Below are 15,373 nucleotides of genomic sequence, written 5' to 3'. Positions count from 1 at the left end.
GTGGGTATAATGTTGGCCAGCTTCCAGTCAGCAGGGACCTCCCCAGATTGCCACGACCTTCGTTAAATTGCTGAGAGGTCCAGCTATAACATCTTCTAACTCCTTTAGTACAATGGGGTGAGATGACACCAAGATGACACCAAGATGACACCATTTGCAGATGACACCAAGCTATGCGCGTGTGTCGATCTGCCTGAGGGTAGGAAAGCTCTGCAGGAGGATCTGGATAGGCTGCACCGATGGGCTGAGGTCAACTGCATGAAGTTTAACAAGGCCAAGTGCCGGGTCCTGCACCTGGGGCGCAATAACCCCAAGCAGAGCTACAGGCTGGGAGAGGAATGGTTGGAGAGCTGCCAGGCAGAGAAGGACCTGGGAGTGATGGTTGGTAGTCGGCTGAATATGAGCCAGCAGTGTGCTCAGGTGGCCAAGAAGGCCAACGGCATCCTGGCTTGTATCAGAAACAGTGTGACCAGCAGGGCTAGGGAGGTGATCGTCCCCCTGTACTCAGCTCTGGTGAGGCCGCACCTCGAGTACTGTGTTCAGTTTTGGGCCCCTCGCTACAAGAAGGACATGGAGGTGCTTGAGTGGGTCCAGAGAAGGGCGACGAAGCTGGTGAGGGGTCTGGAGAACAAGTCCTACGAGGAGCGGCTGAGGGAGCTGGGCTTGTTCAGCCTGGAGAAGAGGAGGCTCAGGGGCGACCTTATCGCTCTCTACAGATACCTTAAAGGAGGCTGTAGTGAGGTGGGGGTTGGTCTGTTCTCCCACGTGCCTGGTGACAGGACGAGGGGGAATGGGCTAAAGTTGCACCAGGGGAGTTTTAGGTTAGATGTTAGGAAGAACTTCTTTACCGAAAGGGTTGTTAGGCATTGGAACAGGCTGCCCAGGGAAGTGGTGGAGTCACCATCCCTGGAAGTCTTCAAAAGACGTTTAGATGTAGCGCTTAGGGATATGGTTTAGTGGGGACTGTTAGCGTTAGGTCAGAGGTTGGACTCGATGATCTTGAGGTCTCTTCCAACCTAGAAATTCTGTGAAATTCTGTGAATCCCATCAGACCACCTGAACTTATAAATGTTCAGCTGATACAGCTGGTTCCTTACAAGTTTAGTTGATGCAAATGGAAAATCACTGCTCCTCCAGTCATGGTCCTCCAACTCAGAGGACTGGGCAGCCCAAGCTCTGTCATTAATATATAAAAACTGAGGCAAAAAACACCTCTGCCTGTTCCTCATCCTTACTTGTTAGGTCAGCATCTTCATTACCAATCCAATGTTTTCCTTTGACCTCCTCTTGCAGTTGACATACTTTAAAAAGCCTTTTTTTTTGTTGTCTGACACCACACTGGCCAATGTCAACTCAAGTTGAGCTTTTTTGCTTTGTTTTGTTTTGTTTTTATTTTCTCACTATAAATGTGAACTGCAGCTTTCCAAATGGTTTTCTATTTGGAATAAATTTGAATTCTGACATTACTTTCAAGTTTGTGCAAGAAGGGAAAATAGTCATAAAGAAAAGAGAATGCTTGAAATTGCAAGAAAACATTGTGTTGTGAGCTCTGACGCTTTAATTTTATTTTTTTTTTTCATTTTCACAATGCTCTGAGGTATATGGAAATAAATTTTGATCTAAAGTGAATTGTGTTTTCCATAGTTGTGATGTTGGCACCAAGGCAAAAGCTACAAATCCAGGAAGTGAACTAGATGTCTCTTCCCCAGTAAGTGAGGATGGAGAAGGTGATACATTTAGTGTATGAGGAAGGAAAACTATGTGTGTGGTTTTTTTCTGAAAAAAAGAAGGCAATGGCACTTGGGATGTGTACATGCCTGCAACAGGATGCATAGGCCAGGTTGCTGCGGAGAGTGGAGTTTTGTGCTAGTGGTGCTCACACATTCTCTGATTCTCTTCCAGTCAGATGGGACCATCCTGGCTATTGCTTTGTTGATCCTCTTCCTCCTGCTGGCGCTGGTTCTTCTGTGGTGGTTCTGGCCTCTTTGCTGCACAGTGGTAAGTCCTCTTTACCCTGCTCTGCCTTCAGCATTGCTGATAGCACCATACTGATAGAACTCACTACAAGAAGGACATCGAGGCCCTGGAGAATGTCCAGAGAAGGTCTACGAAGTTGCTGAAGGGCCTGGAACACAAGTTTTGCGAGGAGCGGCTGAGGGAACTGGGGTTGTTTAGTCTGGAGAAGAGGAGGCTCAGGGCAGACCTTATTGCTCTCTGCAACTACCTGAAAGGAAGTTGTGGGGATCTGGGGGTCAGCCTCTTCTCGCAGATAACTAACAATAGGACAAGAGGGAATGGCCTCAAGCTGTACCAGGAGAGGTTTAGTTCAAAAATGAAGAGACATTTCTTCTCAGAGAGAGCAGTCAGGCACTGGAATGTGTTGCCCAGGGGGGTGATGGAGTCACTGTCCATGGGGGTGTTCAAGGAAAGGTTGAACTTGCTGCTCCTGGAATTATTAAGGTTGGAAAAGACCTTCAAGGTCATCTGGTCCAACCATCACCCTAATACCAATGTCACTCACTAAACCATATCCCTAAGCACCAGGTCCAACCTTTTCTTAAATACCCCCAGGGACGGTAATGCCACCACTTCCCTGGACAACATGTTCCAATGCCTCAGGGACATGGTTTAGTGTGTAACATTGGTGATAGGGGGATGGTTAGACCAGGTGATCGTGCAGGTCTTTTCCAATCTTAATGATTCTATGTCATTTTTGTATGAATAGCTGCAAGAGAGCAATGTCTAGGATGGGGAAGCCAGTTTGCTGACAGTCTACAATGAGTCCTAGACTCTGGAGGTGGAAGAGCCTTTCCTCTCCTTGTGATCACTGCCACACTTTATCAAGTGTTTGTGTTGCTGTTACTTTCATGCAGTGTTTTCCCTCATTTTTCTTTAGTTTTGCTTAAAGTAAACTGCAAGGCAGAAATTGTGGGCATGAGGAGAAAACAGAAGAGAAGGAAGAGGTCGAGGGAAGCAAGGGGAAATCAGGGACTTGAGATAAGCTTTTTCCTCACACATGATCCTACTGTTTGACTGCAAGGACCTGTCATTCCTCTATACATCTATACATCTCTGTTGGTCATGCCTTTGGGCTGCCTTTTCCAATGGAGATCAAGGCAAAGAATGACTATTGTGGAACATAAAATTCAGTGAATCTCTGTGCTTGCTTTGGGTCTTGTTTATGAAGCAAATATGGAACAAGAATTAGGGATGTACAAAAGTCAGCAGAATTGGAGACTGGTTTTGGTGTCAGGCTGCATATAATATTTCAGTAGCGTCTTTTAAAACTATCCAGACTGGCTCAAGCTTCCGGGTCACTACCATTATTCCTTATTTTGAATCACTTATCCGGTTTTGTAAATTTACACCATGTTATACTGAATCCACAATCTGGTATTGTGAGCTGTGGAGCCACAGACACTGCAGGATTGGAGGAATCTTTGTGTGAGATATATTTCTCTGTCCAGAACAGGGATGGAAATCTTGCAGGAAAAATCTTAGTTTTTTTCTCTTTCTGGATGGATGAGCAAGGGGTAAATGCTTCTTTTCACAGTAGTTATCACCTCCGTCCTGATTTGCAAACCAGATGAGAAAAAAAATATTTATTTAAACTTTTCAGAACACTAAAATATCCGTTCTAAAAATGGACAAAGGATTAGCAGTGCAGTAGGTTGCTGAGAGTTATTTGTCTAAACTAGATGGCATGTTCCCAGAGAAGTCAGGACAACTTCTTCATTGGTACATCTGTGTGGAAGTCAATGGAGATGCACCCTGCGCAGATGTTTGCACTGGGATTTGGTGGAGAAATAAGGTGATAGAGATGAGAGGCTGTAAGTGGTGCTACCATTTAAAGGTTTTTTCACAGGAGAGCAATGAAGCTGATAGCAAGAAGGCATGAATAAAAGCAGAGTGATGTGGAGTAGAGGGAGTACAGAACTAAGCATTAAGAGGGTAATGCAGGACTGCTACAAGGGAACAGTATGAAGGTAACAGTCATTTAACATTTAAGTGTAAGAAATACAGTCCAGATAGGCAAGGCAAGTGCAACAGAGGTGAGGGAGTCTTTTATTCGTGTGAAACTTCATAAGCTTTTCCAGATATTTTCCAGATTTAAATTCAGTACTTAAAAAAGTTGTAGATAAAAGTGTTTCCTCACCCTTTTTCCTCTTTTACCTCCCACATTCCCTCTTAGCAAGGTCTCCAAGTGGGGACTGTCTCAGTGATACTTTCCAAATGTAAGTCAAACACATCCCTTTGCTTGCTGGAAACAGTTTAATTCAAGAGCCTGTAAGTGATCTTTTTGTCTCTTCAGGATGGCAGTCCAGTGTGCTTGGCAGTAGACCAGCAGCTAGGATACCTCACTGTGAATTGCTTACTCATAGAATTTGTAATATTAAAGACAAATCCACAGAGGATTGCCCAGCCAACTTGGTTTAGGGTGGGGAGAAAGAGAGCAGAGCAACACTGTTTATTTACTAGTTTGGTAATGGCACATCAAGGAATGCAGCATTGTCAGAAGCATGGAGTGAATTAAGGCCAGAAGAACTGGCTTGCACAACAGACAAGAGACAGGCAAGCAATACCCTCTAATAATCAAACCACAGACCCAGAGATACCACTGTGGATTCAAGCCCAGGGATATCTCGAAGATAATTAGGAAGGGGGGGATGGGACGGCACAGGACACAAAAACCTTTTTCCTTAAAAAGAATAAATTTTAGTGACAAGCACATTTCTAAACCCTGAAATTTCTCTTGGCATGCTTTTTAATTAAATAGGAATCATTATTGTCCAGCAGTTCTTCAGGAAAATTACCACGCCAGCTTCATCCCTGGAGTAAATGAACTGAATCAACATACTTACTCTGGAGATTTATCTGGAACCCAGTAGATTCTTGGCATGCACCCATAAAGAAATGCTGTTTCCAAATGTATCCGAGTTTATTGGTCTCAGAAGTATTCTGGGATGAAGTCTGGAACTTACCACTCAGTTTACAGTATATGCAATTGTTGCTTAGTGGGTCAGAACAATACTTAGACCTTTGCTGTGCCTGATACCCAGAATAGGCAAAATTTCTTGACATCAATGGAGAGATGTGAAAGCATGAAGGCCAGGTGCTAACCTTTGAAGAGGTTTTAAGGAAATTTATTCAACTACAGGAAAAAAAGAAATATCTTCTGCTAAGCTTAAATCTCCAGCACTGTACACAACAGAAGATGGCAAATGCAAAGATACTGATGGCACTTTTCCTGAGAAGAGTGCATCTGCAAAACAGCAGATGACAGATCCTGGTCTTGTTGATGTTTTGGGGCATTTGATTTTCAGTAGCTGTTGTCTTCCCCTTCCTCCCTTTTTCTTAACACTCTGGAGAATTCAGAGTACTCATAGCAGAAATGTATGTGCAATCGGCTACTTTGGTGCCCGTGGATGAAATTCAGTTCCAGATAGGAGGCCAACACAAGGCTTAGTTTTAATATAGATGTAAACCAAATAGCTATTAACATTTGTAAGACAAATAGATAGCAAGCCTCCAAAATAGTCTTAAGGAGGCTTTTGCAGCCACATTATTAGATCAGTTTGGAAATTGAGTTGGTTAAATGTTTTGGATGTGTAGTGAAGACATAATACAATAGTTGGAAGGCCTGTCCATGCTGGGACAGCTTCCCTCTGCCAATATGCAGCACCACACAGCTCAGGCACCTCCCATGGATGCTGGAATCAGCAGGATGGGTGAGTGGTATTGGCAGTGCTTTGCACCTGAGCAGGATCTGCAGGACAAAGGACTCCCTAGCACTGCTGAATTGGGGCTGCAGTCAGCCTGTCCTAAGCCTGGGGCAGTCCAGGGAACTAAATGTAGAGGATGGGAGTGGAAATATGTCCCTGGTGCAGCTGAGGCTCTGATTCAAAGCATTTCCCCACATGCTTGTACATCACATCTCCTTACAGTTTTATGAAGTAAACATGAGCCTTTGCCTCCCTTATGCATCCTTACAGTGTGGCCTCAGGGGAAACATGAGAAGCTGATCTGTAGCAAGAGCCCACTCAGAATATATGCACCATCGTACTCATTTTTGTACTGCAGCTTCTTTAAATGTAGGGGTGTGGCTGGCATATAAACGAGGTGTTGGTATTTAAGCATCTAACGCCAGCCTTAGCTTAAAAGCTGCTTTCTGGAAGGAAGCATGGAAGAACTCAGCAATTTGTTTGGCTCTCAGTCTGTAGTGCAGCTGACCAAAAGTTTTGGAAACAGAAAGCTGGATGGAGAAAATACAGAAAATATATATTAAAAACACATGAAAATTATGGCTAAACTGGAGTAAAGGGAGGGTGGGGGAATGCATAGATGCTACAGTAACCCTAAAATTCCATGGTGAACACTGGCTTGGTGGAGATTGTAAGGGTCCATGTATTCTGATTCCCACACACTCCCATGTGCGCACAAAGCACTGTTTTTCTGTAGTTAAGATGATTTTGGGAGAAGGGAGTGCAGGATCATGAACTGAAACATCAGTGAGACAAACCAAGTGAGAAAGAAAGACACAAATATGCAGGGAAGAATTGCTTGTAGACCCCACAGTCCCTAACTTCAGTTCAGACCTGAGCTATTGAGTCGAGCACTCAAGCCAAGCACTTGCCTAGCATTACATGGTAGAGTTTCACCAGAGTTGTTGGAGCTTAACATGGTGTGCAGCATCCAAGCACTGAGTCCATGCTTGTTGCCAAAAATGAGTGTCTTCATTTATGGCACAGTCAATATAAAACAATTGGCAGTAGCACTGTTATCGTAGCAGAAATAACAGAATCTGACTTCGCAATTGGTGTGCACAAAAGCACAGCAGGAGGATAAAGACGGTGTTCTCAATAAATGTCCAGAGACCCACAAAAGTTCACTGCCCACTTGGCTGCCTGTCAGTCAGATCAAGATGGGTTAGACGTGGATATAATGCTCTGTAACTGGCTGTCTTTAAACATGCTAGCATGTATCCTGAAAATAGCATAGCAGGGTAATTTTGCCTGGGCTAATACCATCAGCTCCACAGGTGGGTCAGGCAACTTATGTAGAGGGGGCCAACAGAACAGTATGTTTGCCAGGCACTGAGTTAAGCTCCTTTTTTGTGCTCCTATGATGTGTCATTACCAAAGATGTTAAAGCCAAGTTCTCTGAAGTGTCCATCAATTCTAGGGTGTCCAAACTGAATGATCTTCCAGGAGTTGACTTTTTGGAAATTTTTACGCATTGCCTTCTGAAAGCTGTTTGCCTTTAGATGATATGCATAGACTTCAGATTCCCAAACTTTAGATGATATGCATAGACTTCAGATTCCCAAACCATTTCCTCGCTAATGTATTTCTTTAAGGCCAGAACCGAAAGCCAATTATATTAATCTTGACTGGCTTCAGCACCTTTTATTCCAGACCACAACAGATACTCAATGTAAAGGATACACTATTGTTCTTTGCCCCAGTCCTGAATGGAAAGCACCTGACACAGTAAAAACTTGTTTCTTCCTTTGTTTTTTCCCTGGACTCCTTGCACTTCTTCCAAATAAAATTGGCCAAACCCAGCTAAGGAAAAAATAGGTCTTTAGGACCACATCCTACTCAAGCAAAAAATTCCCTAGCAATCAATGAATGAGAACAAGGGCTTCTGCATATAGCTGAAAGTAGCTATGATGTTTTTCTTTCCCGTATTTCAGAAAATGAAATTTATTTAGCTTGTTTTCCAAAGAAAGTGGGTCAGACACTTGGAGCAAAACCTACTGATTCTGGCCTTGTTTTACTGTGCAAGTGAAATGGCCTAGGAAAAGGAATGATCTTTGCAGATGCTACATTTTCTCATGCATTCCCTGGGGAATTGCACGTCAACCCCATTCAGCTGAAAACTGTATCAGAGTCATTTAAGTAAAGGTTGTGTTGTGTTGTGTTTTCTTCCCCGTCCACGATGTCATGTCTCCCGTAAGTGCATGGATGATTTTGACATGTGTTAATATCTGTTTTGAATGTAGTTTGTGCATGTCAGTTGAAGTCTTAGGTGTGAAACAGTCTTGTCTCTCCTAGTTTTAATGAGGTAAAATTGAGATTTGTGGATCTGCTTCCAGGTTGATGAGAGAATAACTTAAAAGTATGCTAGATTTCCAATTGACTTCATCTATCCCATGGAAGAAGAATGCATTGTATTGCAGATGAGGAAATATAGACAGGCTTCTTGCTTATATTAGAAATCTTGAACTGTAGACAACATCTCCAAGGATGGTTACTTAGAATACACGGCAGATGTGAAACAAATGAAAAGGAAATGTTCCTTTATCCAATTTATAACTAAGCAGTGAAACTGTCATAGGATCTAAAGGAGGTCAAAACTATATGTAAATGGGGGAAAAAGAAAAAAAAGAAAAAAAAAAAAAGGATGGGTCAGATAGGTCATAGTTAATGCTATTTAAAACAAAACAAAACAACACACACACCCCTGCCATTTTTTATGATAGCTAAGATGCATATTCCAAGAAGAATTAATACCTATTTTCAAGAAGAATGAATGCAAATAAGAACAAAACCTGCTCAGTTAACTGCATTCTCCCTTCCAAATTTTAGTCCTAATTAAAGGCAAAACCCTTTATTTCTTATTTTGCATTATTTTCTCATGTAGCTCTCATTTTAAATGATGTACTGTTTCATTTAAAGCAGATACACTTCACTGAAAAGGAACACATTGCCCCTATTTATCAGATAATACTCTAGGGAGAGTTACCGAGTTTGTGTTTGCTGGACACTGCAACCTGGTGGAGTGTTCTACTCTCCGAAGATGGAAAACATCCTGGACACATTCCTGGAATATGCAAAATTTGGATTCAACATGTGCGTCTTTGCTAATGCCTGAATGGCTATAGAAATTTCAGGACAGCAGCAAACCCATCCTCTCTAATGGTTTAAACTTCCAGGAGGTTGGCTAATTTTTCTGCTTTTACACTGGGTTATTCATCAGGAGCAGCTGCTTCTCTATGCATTTGTGATGTCGAGGTGCATATGGTGTGTCAGCTAATAGAGACCCGTGTCAGTCACATGCATGTTGCTGTTATAGAAAGGCAAAGAATCACTCTAATGTCCTGAATTTTCACAGTTAAGTATGTAGAAGTTCTGACAGCTATTCTTGAAGTTGCTTCCTCTGCTAAGAAAAGGTAATGGCCACCTGTCTGTCCCACAGACATTGACTACTTACAAACATAAGACCATATTGTAAGGTTCTTATAACATGGCAATGATGTAGAAACCCTTAGATATTCCTCACCTAGCAAGCAAATATGGTTGCTGAACTATATTTTCCTTCTTTCAAACACAGGGACAGGAGATACAGTCACAGCAGCAATCTCAGAAATGGCTTGGGGTTATCAAAACAATTGCAGCACACATGAACAAACACTTCGGCTTTGCCAAGCTAAACTAGCTGGAACGTTTTGCTTGGCCAATCATGTTCCCAGCTGATTGCATTCAGCAGGTCCATGTGTGTCATCTGGTGAGGCAGAGAGAAGGCAAGAGGTGCAGCCCAAAACAAAACGTGGTAGACTCAAAGCTTGTAAGCCAGTATAGGCTGTACCCTCTTTGGGTTCCCTGTAACAGCATTTTCTTCCTTGTACTTGAGTAATCAGTTCTATTGTACAAAATGAGCAGGTGTAAGTGCCAAAAGGCAATGCCTTTTGGCTCTGAGATCTGTTATTCCCATTTGACATTTGATTTGCTCATGTGTGTGAGGTGTTACAAAGCTCCTGTTTGCTTCACTGCCTCTATTTCCCCAGAATGAGGGGCTTGTGCACATACAGCTGTAACAGTAAAAATCCAAAAGGGAGAAATAAAAGAGTTGTGCTGTTTATACACCAAAAGCATTTCCAGATCTGGGTAGTAAGACAGAAAATATGTTTTATGAAAGACAAAATTCTAAAGTTCATATAAGCTCAAAGGCTTCTCTGGCTAAAGGCAGAGACTAAATTCTCCCCATCTCTGGATTTGTCCAAACTAACCAATCTATGTGACCAATTTACAGAGTGTTCAGTTGCTCTTAAAAGTTTCCAGCACTTAGTAATGCAAAGAATCACTCTTTTTTTTCTCTTGGTCTGTAGCAGAAAAAAATGTATGTGTTCTCTAATCAGAGTTAATTTGTTTGACTGTGGATGTTGTGAGAAAGAATGCAGATATATGAAAAACACAGCTATCTCTTCATTTGCAAGTCTGTAACCTCCAGATTTTCCAGTGATATTGTCTGAGAAGTTGTGTTTGAATGCTTAGCTGGACCAAATATGTTGGATGGATTATACTGATGTTTCATGCTAATGCAAATCAGAGAAACTCCATTGAAACCCATGATGTTCCATCAGAATAACATTAGAGAAGGTCATAAAGCAAGTTGTAGTAGATATATTTTGGATCAGATATATGAAATTTCTCAGCATCCAATGCAGTTGGATTAAGGGTTTTGGTTCAAAGGGAGGTCTAGTAAAGAGTGTCATTCTTCACAGCAAGCAGTAACCCAAATGTATCTGAAAATGTGTCTAGAAAAGCCTTCTGTGTATTTTGGTGCTTTGTATGTGCAGTGTCAGTAATTGTGTTGTGAGATGTACAAGAAACCATGTTGTATCCATCTTCTTCAAACAAGGAACACTTTGAATAAACCATGCTGGTACCCATGATTTCTTTTCTGCAAAGCAGTACTGTTTGATGCAGATCATTTTTCATCTACTTTTCCTCATTTGCCTTCCATCAGGGAAATAGCTGGGATCCCTCAGAGCTGAAAGCACAAGCTAGAAATTTCACGGTAGGCAGAGAGAAGGGTGCTCTATCAGACACTCAAGAGCTCTGCCAGTCAGCCTGAGCTCCTCTGGGACATCATCTTTCTCCCTAATGTGCTCAGTGGCTTTACAGTCACAGCCTGACCCATGGTTCTGCTGCACCAGAGTGAGCAATCATTATGAGCAGGACAGTGGGTGTACCTAACCCACTCCTCAAATGTCATTCCATGCTTCCACATGTGCTTTGTGCTTCTGTGCACATAAACAAAGATTCAGTGTTGATACTCAAGCACACAGTGTCTTCAGCAGAGCTTCCCTGAGAGCACTGTAGGCCACCAAAAATGCCCAGCTGCCTGGGAACGGGATATGTGGACTGAGATATGTAAAAAGGACTGATTCAGCCCCAATCTCCTCCCTAGCCAAAGGCAGATGCTTGTCATTAATGGACATATTGCATTTGCAGAAGAAAATAAAAACAGTGAGCTCATCAGAAAAGGAAAAACATGAGTGAGAAGAATTTTTGTAAAGGTTTATATCTTCAGGGCCTTTAATATGATTATCATTTTCCCTTTCTGTGTTTAAACAGCCAATGTGTTATTGTTTGGGACTGTAATTTATTTTCAAAGGGTAATTTTTGAGCCTGTACATCTGCACCCCCTTCTTAGGCAGCACCTACACCTACTATCCAGTCCTGAGAGGAGCTCAGGACACTCAGCACAATCTCCACAGGTGCTCAGCACCCCAGAATTTGACTGATTGTCTGGTGTGTAAAGAAAGCTGTTTCATCCAGAGGGATTTAAAAATACTGGAGAAAATTTCATCCCTGAATCGACAAGATTGGCTGGATTCAATCTGTTGATTGCAATGGCAGTGCATTGGGGTGCGTCTCATTTAAGGGAGAGATATTTGACAGGCCTGCTTGCAACTGCTTTCCCTTTGGAAGGCTCTCTGTTGCCCTTGGAGTGGAGGGTTGTGATAATAGCCAACTGCCTGCTGAGCCCTAGATGCAAACTTTTTGCATGAAATAATAACCTCACGCCCACATAAACTTCAGCTGTTTCTATGGAGAATATCCTGGACCAGTTTAAAACCTCACCCTTATTGCTTTATTAGCTAGAAATCTTGGGAGAGCCTCAAGTGTGTGTGTGTGTCTGTGTCTGTGTATAAATATATATATATATATGCATATTTTAAAGAGAAGCATATGAGAGTGGAAAATATAATACTAACAATGTGAAAAGGATTTTCTGTGAGATCTTGGGGTCGCACAGAATTCTGGAATGAAGTATTTGTCTAGGAGACAGAAGCTGGAGGTTTATTACTCTTCTGCAATGTCTCCAGGGTGTTTCACTTCACCATGGTTTCTCATTCCAATCTTTGTCTGTTCAGAAGGTAAATTATTTGAGGACCTGTATGTGTGTGCAGTGGCCAGTAAAAGATGCTGGTTCTGCATCCACAGTTGTTCAGGTAAAACTGTGATCGTTCCTAGAGCCAGCACTATGACCCCTACTGGGATTATGAAGCTGGAATATCAAGGATATGTTACTTTAAATTTTCTGTCACCTCACATGGAGCAGGGATCACATAATGAGCAACATGAGTCTAGAGATGTAATTGGGAACTGCCCGTATGGGAGAGCTTTGGGATGTCTCCTGCTTCCCTTCTCACTTGCGGTGACTGTGACACTGGTAGCACACACAGCCTCCCTTTAGTAATGCAACATAGGAACTAAGTTTAGAAATGTTCACGGCAGCATCTTTTGTTTGTTTGTTTGTTTGTTTGTTTGTTTTGACTTTTGTATCGTGCTGAACAACAAAGTATGGATTTACCATTCTGTTTCTCTTCCATCTTTCTAGATCATCAAAGAGCCCCCTCCACCTCCTGCAGAAGACAGCGAGGTAAGTAACACCAACAACCTGATTTCATCAATGTTTAGGACAAGATTTTGTTCAGCTTCCTCACAAGAGGTCATGATTCTGCTGCATGGCAGAATATGGACCTTGGCAGGAAGTTAAACCTTTGGGAACAGGTAGGGAAGGAGGACAGAAGCAGGTGGTTCTTTCACTTGGTCAGAACAGCTCTGCAGAGTTAGGCTCTGATTCACAAAAAGGACAACTCTTATGTGTTTAGCTTTGAAGTTAATGGAACCTAAACATGTGCTTAACTACCTCCTTGGAATAGCACAATAATGATTTTGGTGTTTCAGCATATATAACCAGTCTTGGCAGCTGAGCGCTAACTCACAATGCTTATTCCTTACACTTCAATTGCTGTGAGCAAAAGCAGCCCATAAACTTTGCAATTGTTTCTGAAGAGAATGGACCAGGTTCTGAACAGATGTAAAAAGCAGTATAACCATCCTGACACCAGAAGAGTGGCACCAACAGGGGAAGTTTTAACGGAGGGAAAGAGTAAAGTAACATTAAAATTTTCATGCTAATTCTGTTTATTTTTTCTAGACAAATCCAGCAACAAATGGCTTCAAGTTATGTCAACATTTCTTAATCAGTAGACTCCCCGGAAATCTGCCCAGTTTTTCATCTGCCCCTTTCTGTATCCTCCTGTTTTCAGCACACACTTGATCTCTTTTCTTACTTCCACTCTTTTGCACATGGGATTTCATTGAAAAGTCAGCTGTGTCCAGGGCTTATTAATGTCAATGGAAGTTTTTCCATTGACTTCACTAGGGTTTGAATCTGTTCCTCTTAACTATGCAAGTAACAGAAGACTTAGATCCATGCTCAGAGTGATTTTGTTGGCTATTTCCATTTGCTTTTTGCCTCTGGAGACAAAGTCATTGCCTGCTTCAGCTTGCAAGTGAGAAAGCTTGATGAAATGATCTCTGCTCCCTGTGAAGTTAGGCCCAGTGAGTGTGCTCTGTGCCAAGGCAGAAACCCTTAAAGTGCAGTCCTCTGCAGGACTACCAAGGTGGAGTCCAACCTAGCTTCTGCCTGTACTGAGCACAGCAAAGATGGTGAGGGCAACTGGAGCCAAGGCCGATACTGGAACCTGCATCTTGATGGCACTTGTCCCCTTCAAAACAGGCCTCAAGTAAAAATGCACATCTGAGCATTCCTGAACCCAATGAAGATTTGCATTTGGGTTCAATACTGAAGGCATTTGATGCTGAAGGCACCCATCTCTCAAAATAGCATCAACCCATATATTTATATGCAGGCATCTGGCCTACTTTCAAAAGTAGCCATTTCTGTTTGGGGTGTACATATATTCACCAGCTTTGTTAGCTTTCATCCTCTGAATGAAAAGGAAAATATTAGCCTAAAATTGAACATGTTCTGTTCGGCATCACACATGCCTCCAAGCCAAGGGATTCAATTGCTGAAGTTAATTAAAATGCATCATTCTGGAATGCTGGTTCACTGGCCAAGGATTGGAAGGGGAAATTAAATCTGTGTGTTAAGGGGAAAGGCGTGCTTCACTTACAGGAAAGCCTTTTCTCAAATCATTAAGTGCTGCAAAAGCAGACCAGTTGCTACACAATAAACCAGCTGTGGCACACAAGTTGTATTTGCTTCAGGTTAGTTTTGGTTAAACGAGTCTGACAGAGAGGAAGAGTCCACACAGTGTTTTTTGTAGAACAATCTTCAGTTCATCAGTCTGTTTGACAGCTTTCCTCTAGCAATGTGTTTGCCAATGTTTTTTTGTTTTAAAGTAACCTGATCTCATACTGAGGAGAATGTGGGCAAATTCTTTTTGCATAGAAGCAGAAAAATTACATTAATCTTCTACCTGCAGTTTACCTGCTTCACCATTGATACAAGAGAAGGTCTATACAATATTCTAGCTATTGTTCTTATTGTTTTGGGACCCTGGGATAGGGAGATTTGGCTACAATAACCTGCTAGAATTACAGGAACTAGCCTGATTGCAGACATATAATTTCACATGCACTTTCCCCAAAGCTCAATGCTCAGTTATCCTAAAGCCACCTTGTAAAATTAGCAGACAAAGAAAAATACATTTTTACTATTTTAGAAAGTGTAAAGCACCAGTGCAGTGCTCAAAAATTAGTAAAGCTTACATCTGTGACCTGTACTTTGCATTTTTTTCCGTGACAGAAGAGGCCCTTGCTGTTGGAAAAACTATTTCATTGATCCCATTTACTATTATAGAGTCTGGTCCATGGAACAGGAATGGCAATAATGTGATGCTTTCAGAGAAGATTGGATGCTCCAGATTTCCTATTCTGCTAAAAACAAATGGAAGATGGTGTTGATTTTCTGCATTCATGTTTTTCTTATGTGTTTTAGGTTGCCTTCTCCCTTACAGAAAACCTAGTAACTGCTCATCTCCAGCATGAAAGAGCACTAATTCCTTGAACAGCAGCATTACAATTAAAGTAAAATTATTTTCTTCTCCTAAAGATCTTGGCAAAAATAAGATGAGGAATTCTGAGCAGCTTTGGGAGCTGAGGCCCATATGTCTTTGTACTGCAAGGATAATGCATTATACTTTAACAATACAGGGAAAGTAGCATTACTGTCAGAAACCCGCCAAAGGTTTTATTGAACTCTACTTTAAAGGCCTTTTGAGACATATTGGAGACATACTCACTGTTGGTGAAGGAAATCATTA

At 42.0% G+C, this 15,373-nt stretch overlaps 1 protein-coding gene across 1 annotated transcript in view; it reads left to right on the top strand.

Moving 5' to 3' along the window:
* ANTXR1 (ANTXR cell adhesion molecule 1) overlaps window positions 1-15,373 on the top strand; it is a 120,040-nt gene that overhangs the window by 66,342 nt on the left and 38,325 nt on the right. Inside the window, exons 13-14 of the mRNA XM_082779569.1 lie at window positions 1,903-1,998; window positions 12,634-12,675. Of these exons, the coding sequence (XP_082635695.1) occupies window positions 1,903-1,998; window positions 12,634-12,675 (138 nt within the window). The remainder of the gene's footprint in view (window positions 1-1,902; window positions 1,999-12,633; window positions 12,676-15,373) is intronic.

This window comes from Aythya marila, assembly GCF_965140915.1.
Source record: "Aythya marila genome assembly, chromosome: 26".
NCBI classification, from domain to species: Eukaryota; Metazoa; Chordata; class Aves; order Anseriformes; family Anatidae; genus Aythya; species Aythya marila.
Note: the sequence above shows the minus strand (reverse complement) of the source record. Positions and strands in the feature narration are given on the sequence as shown.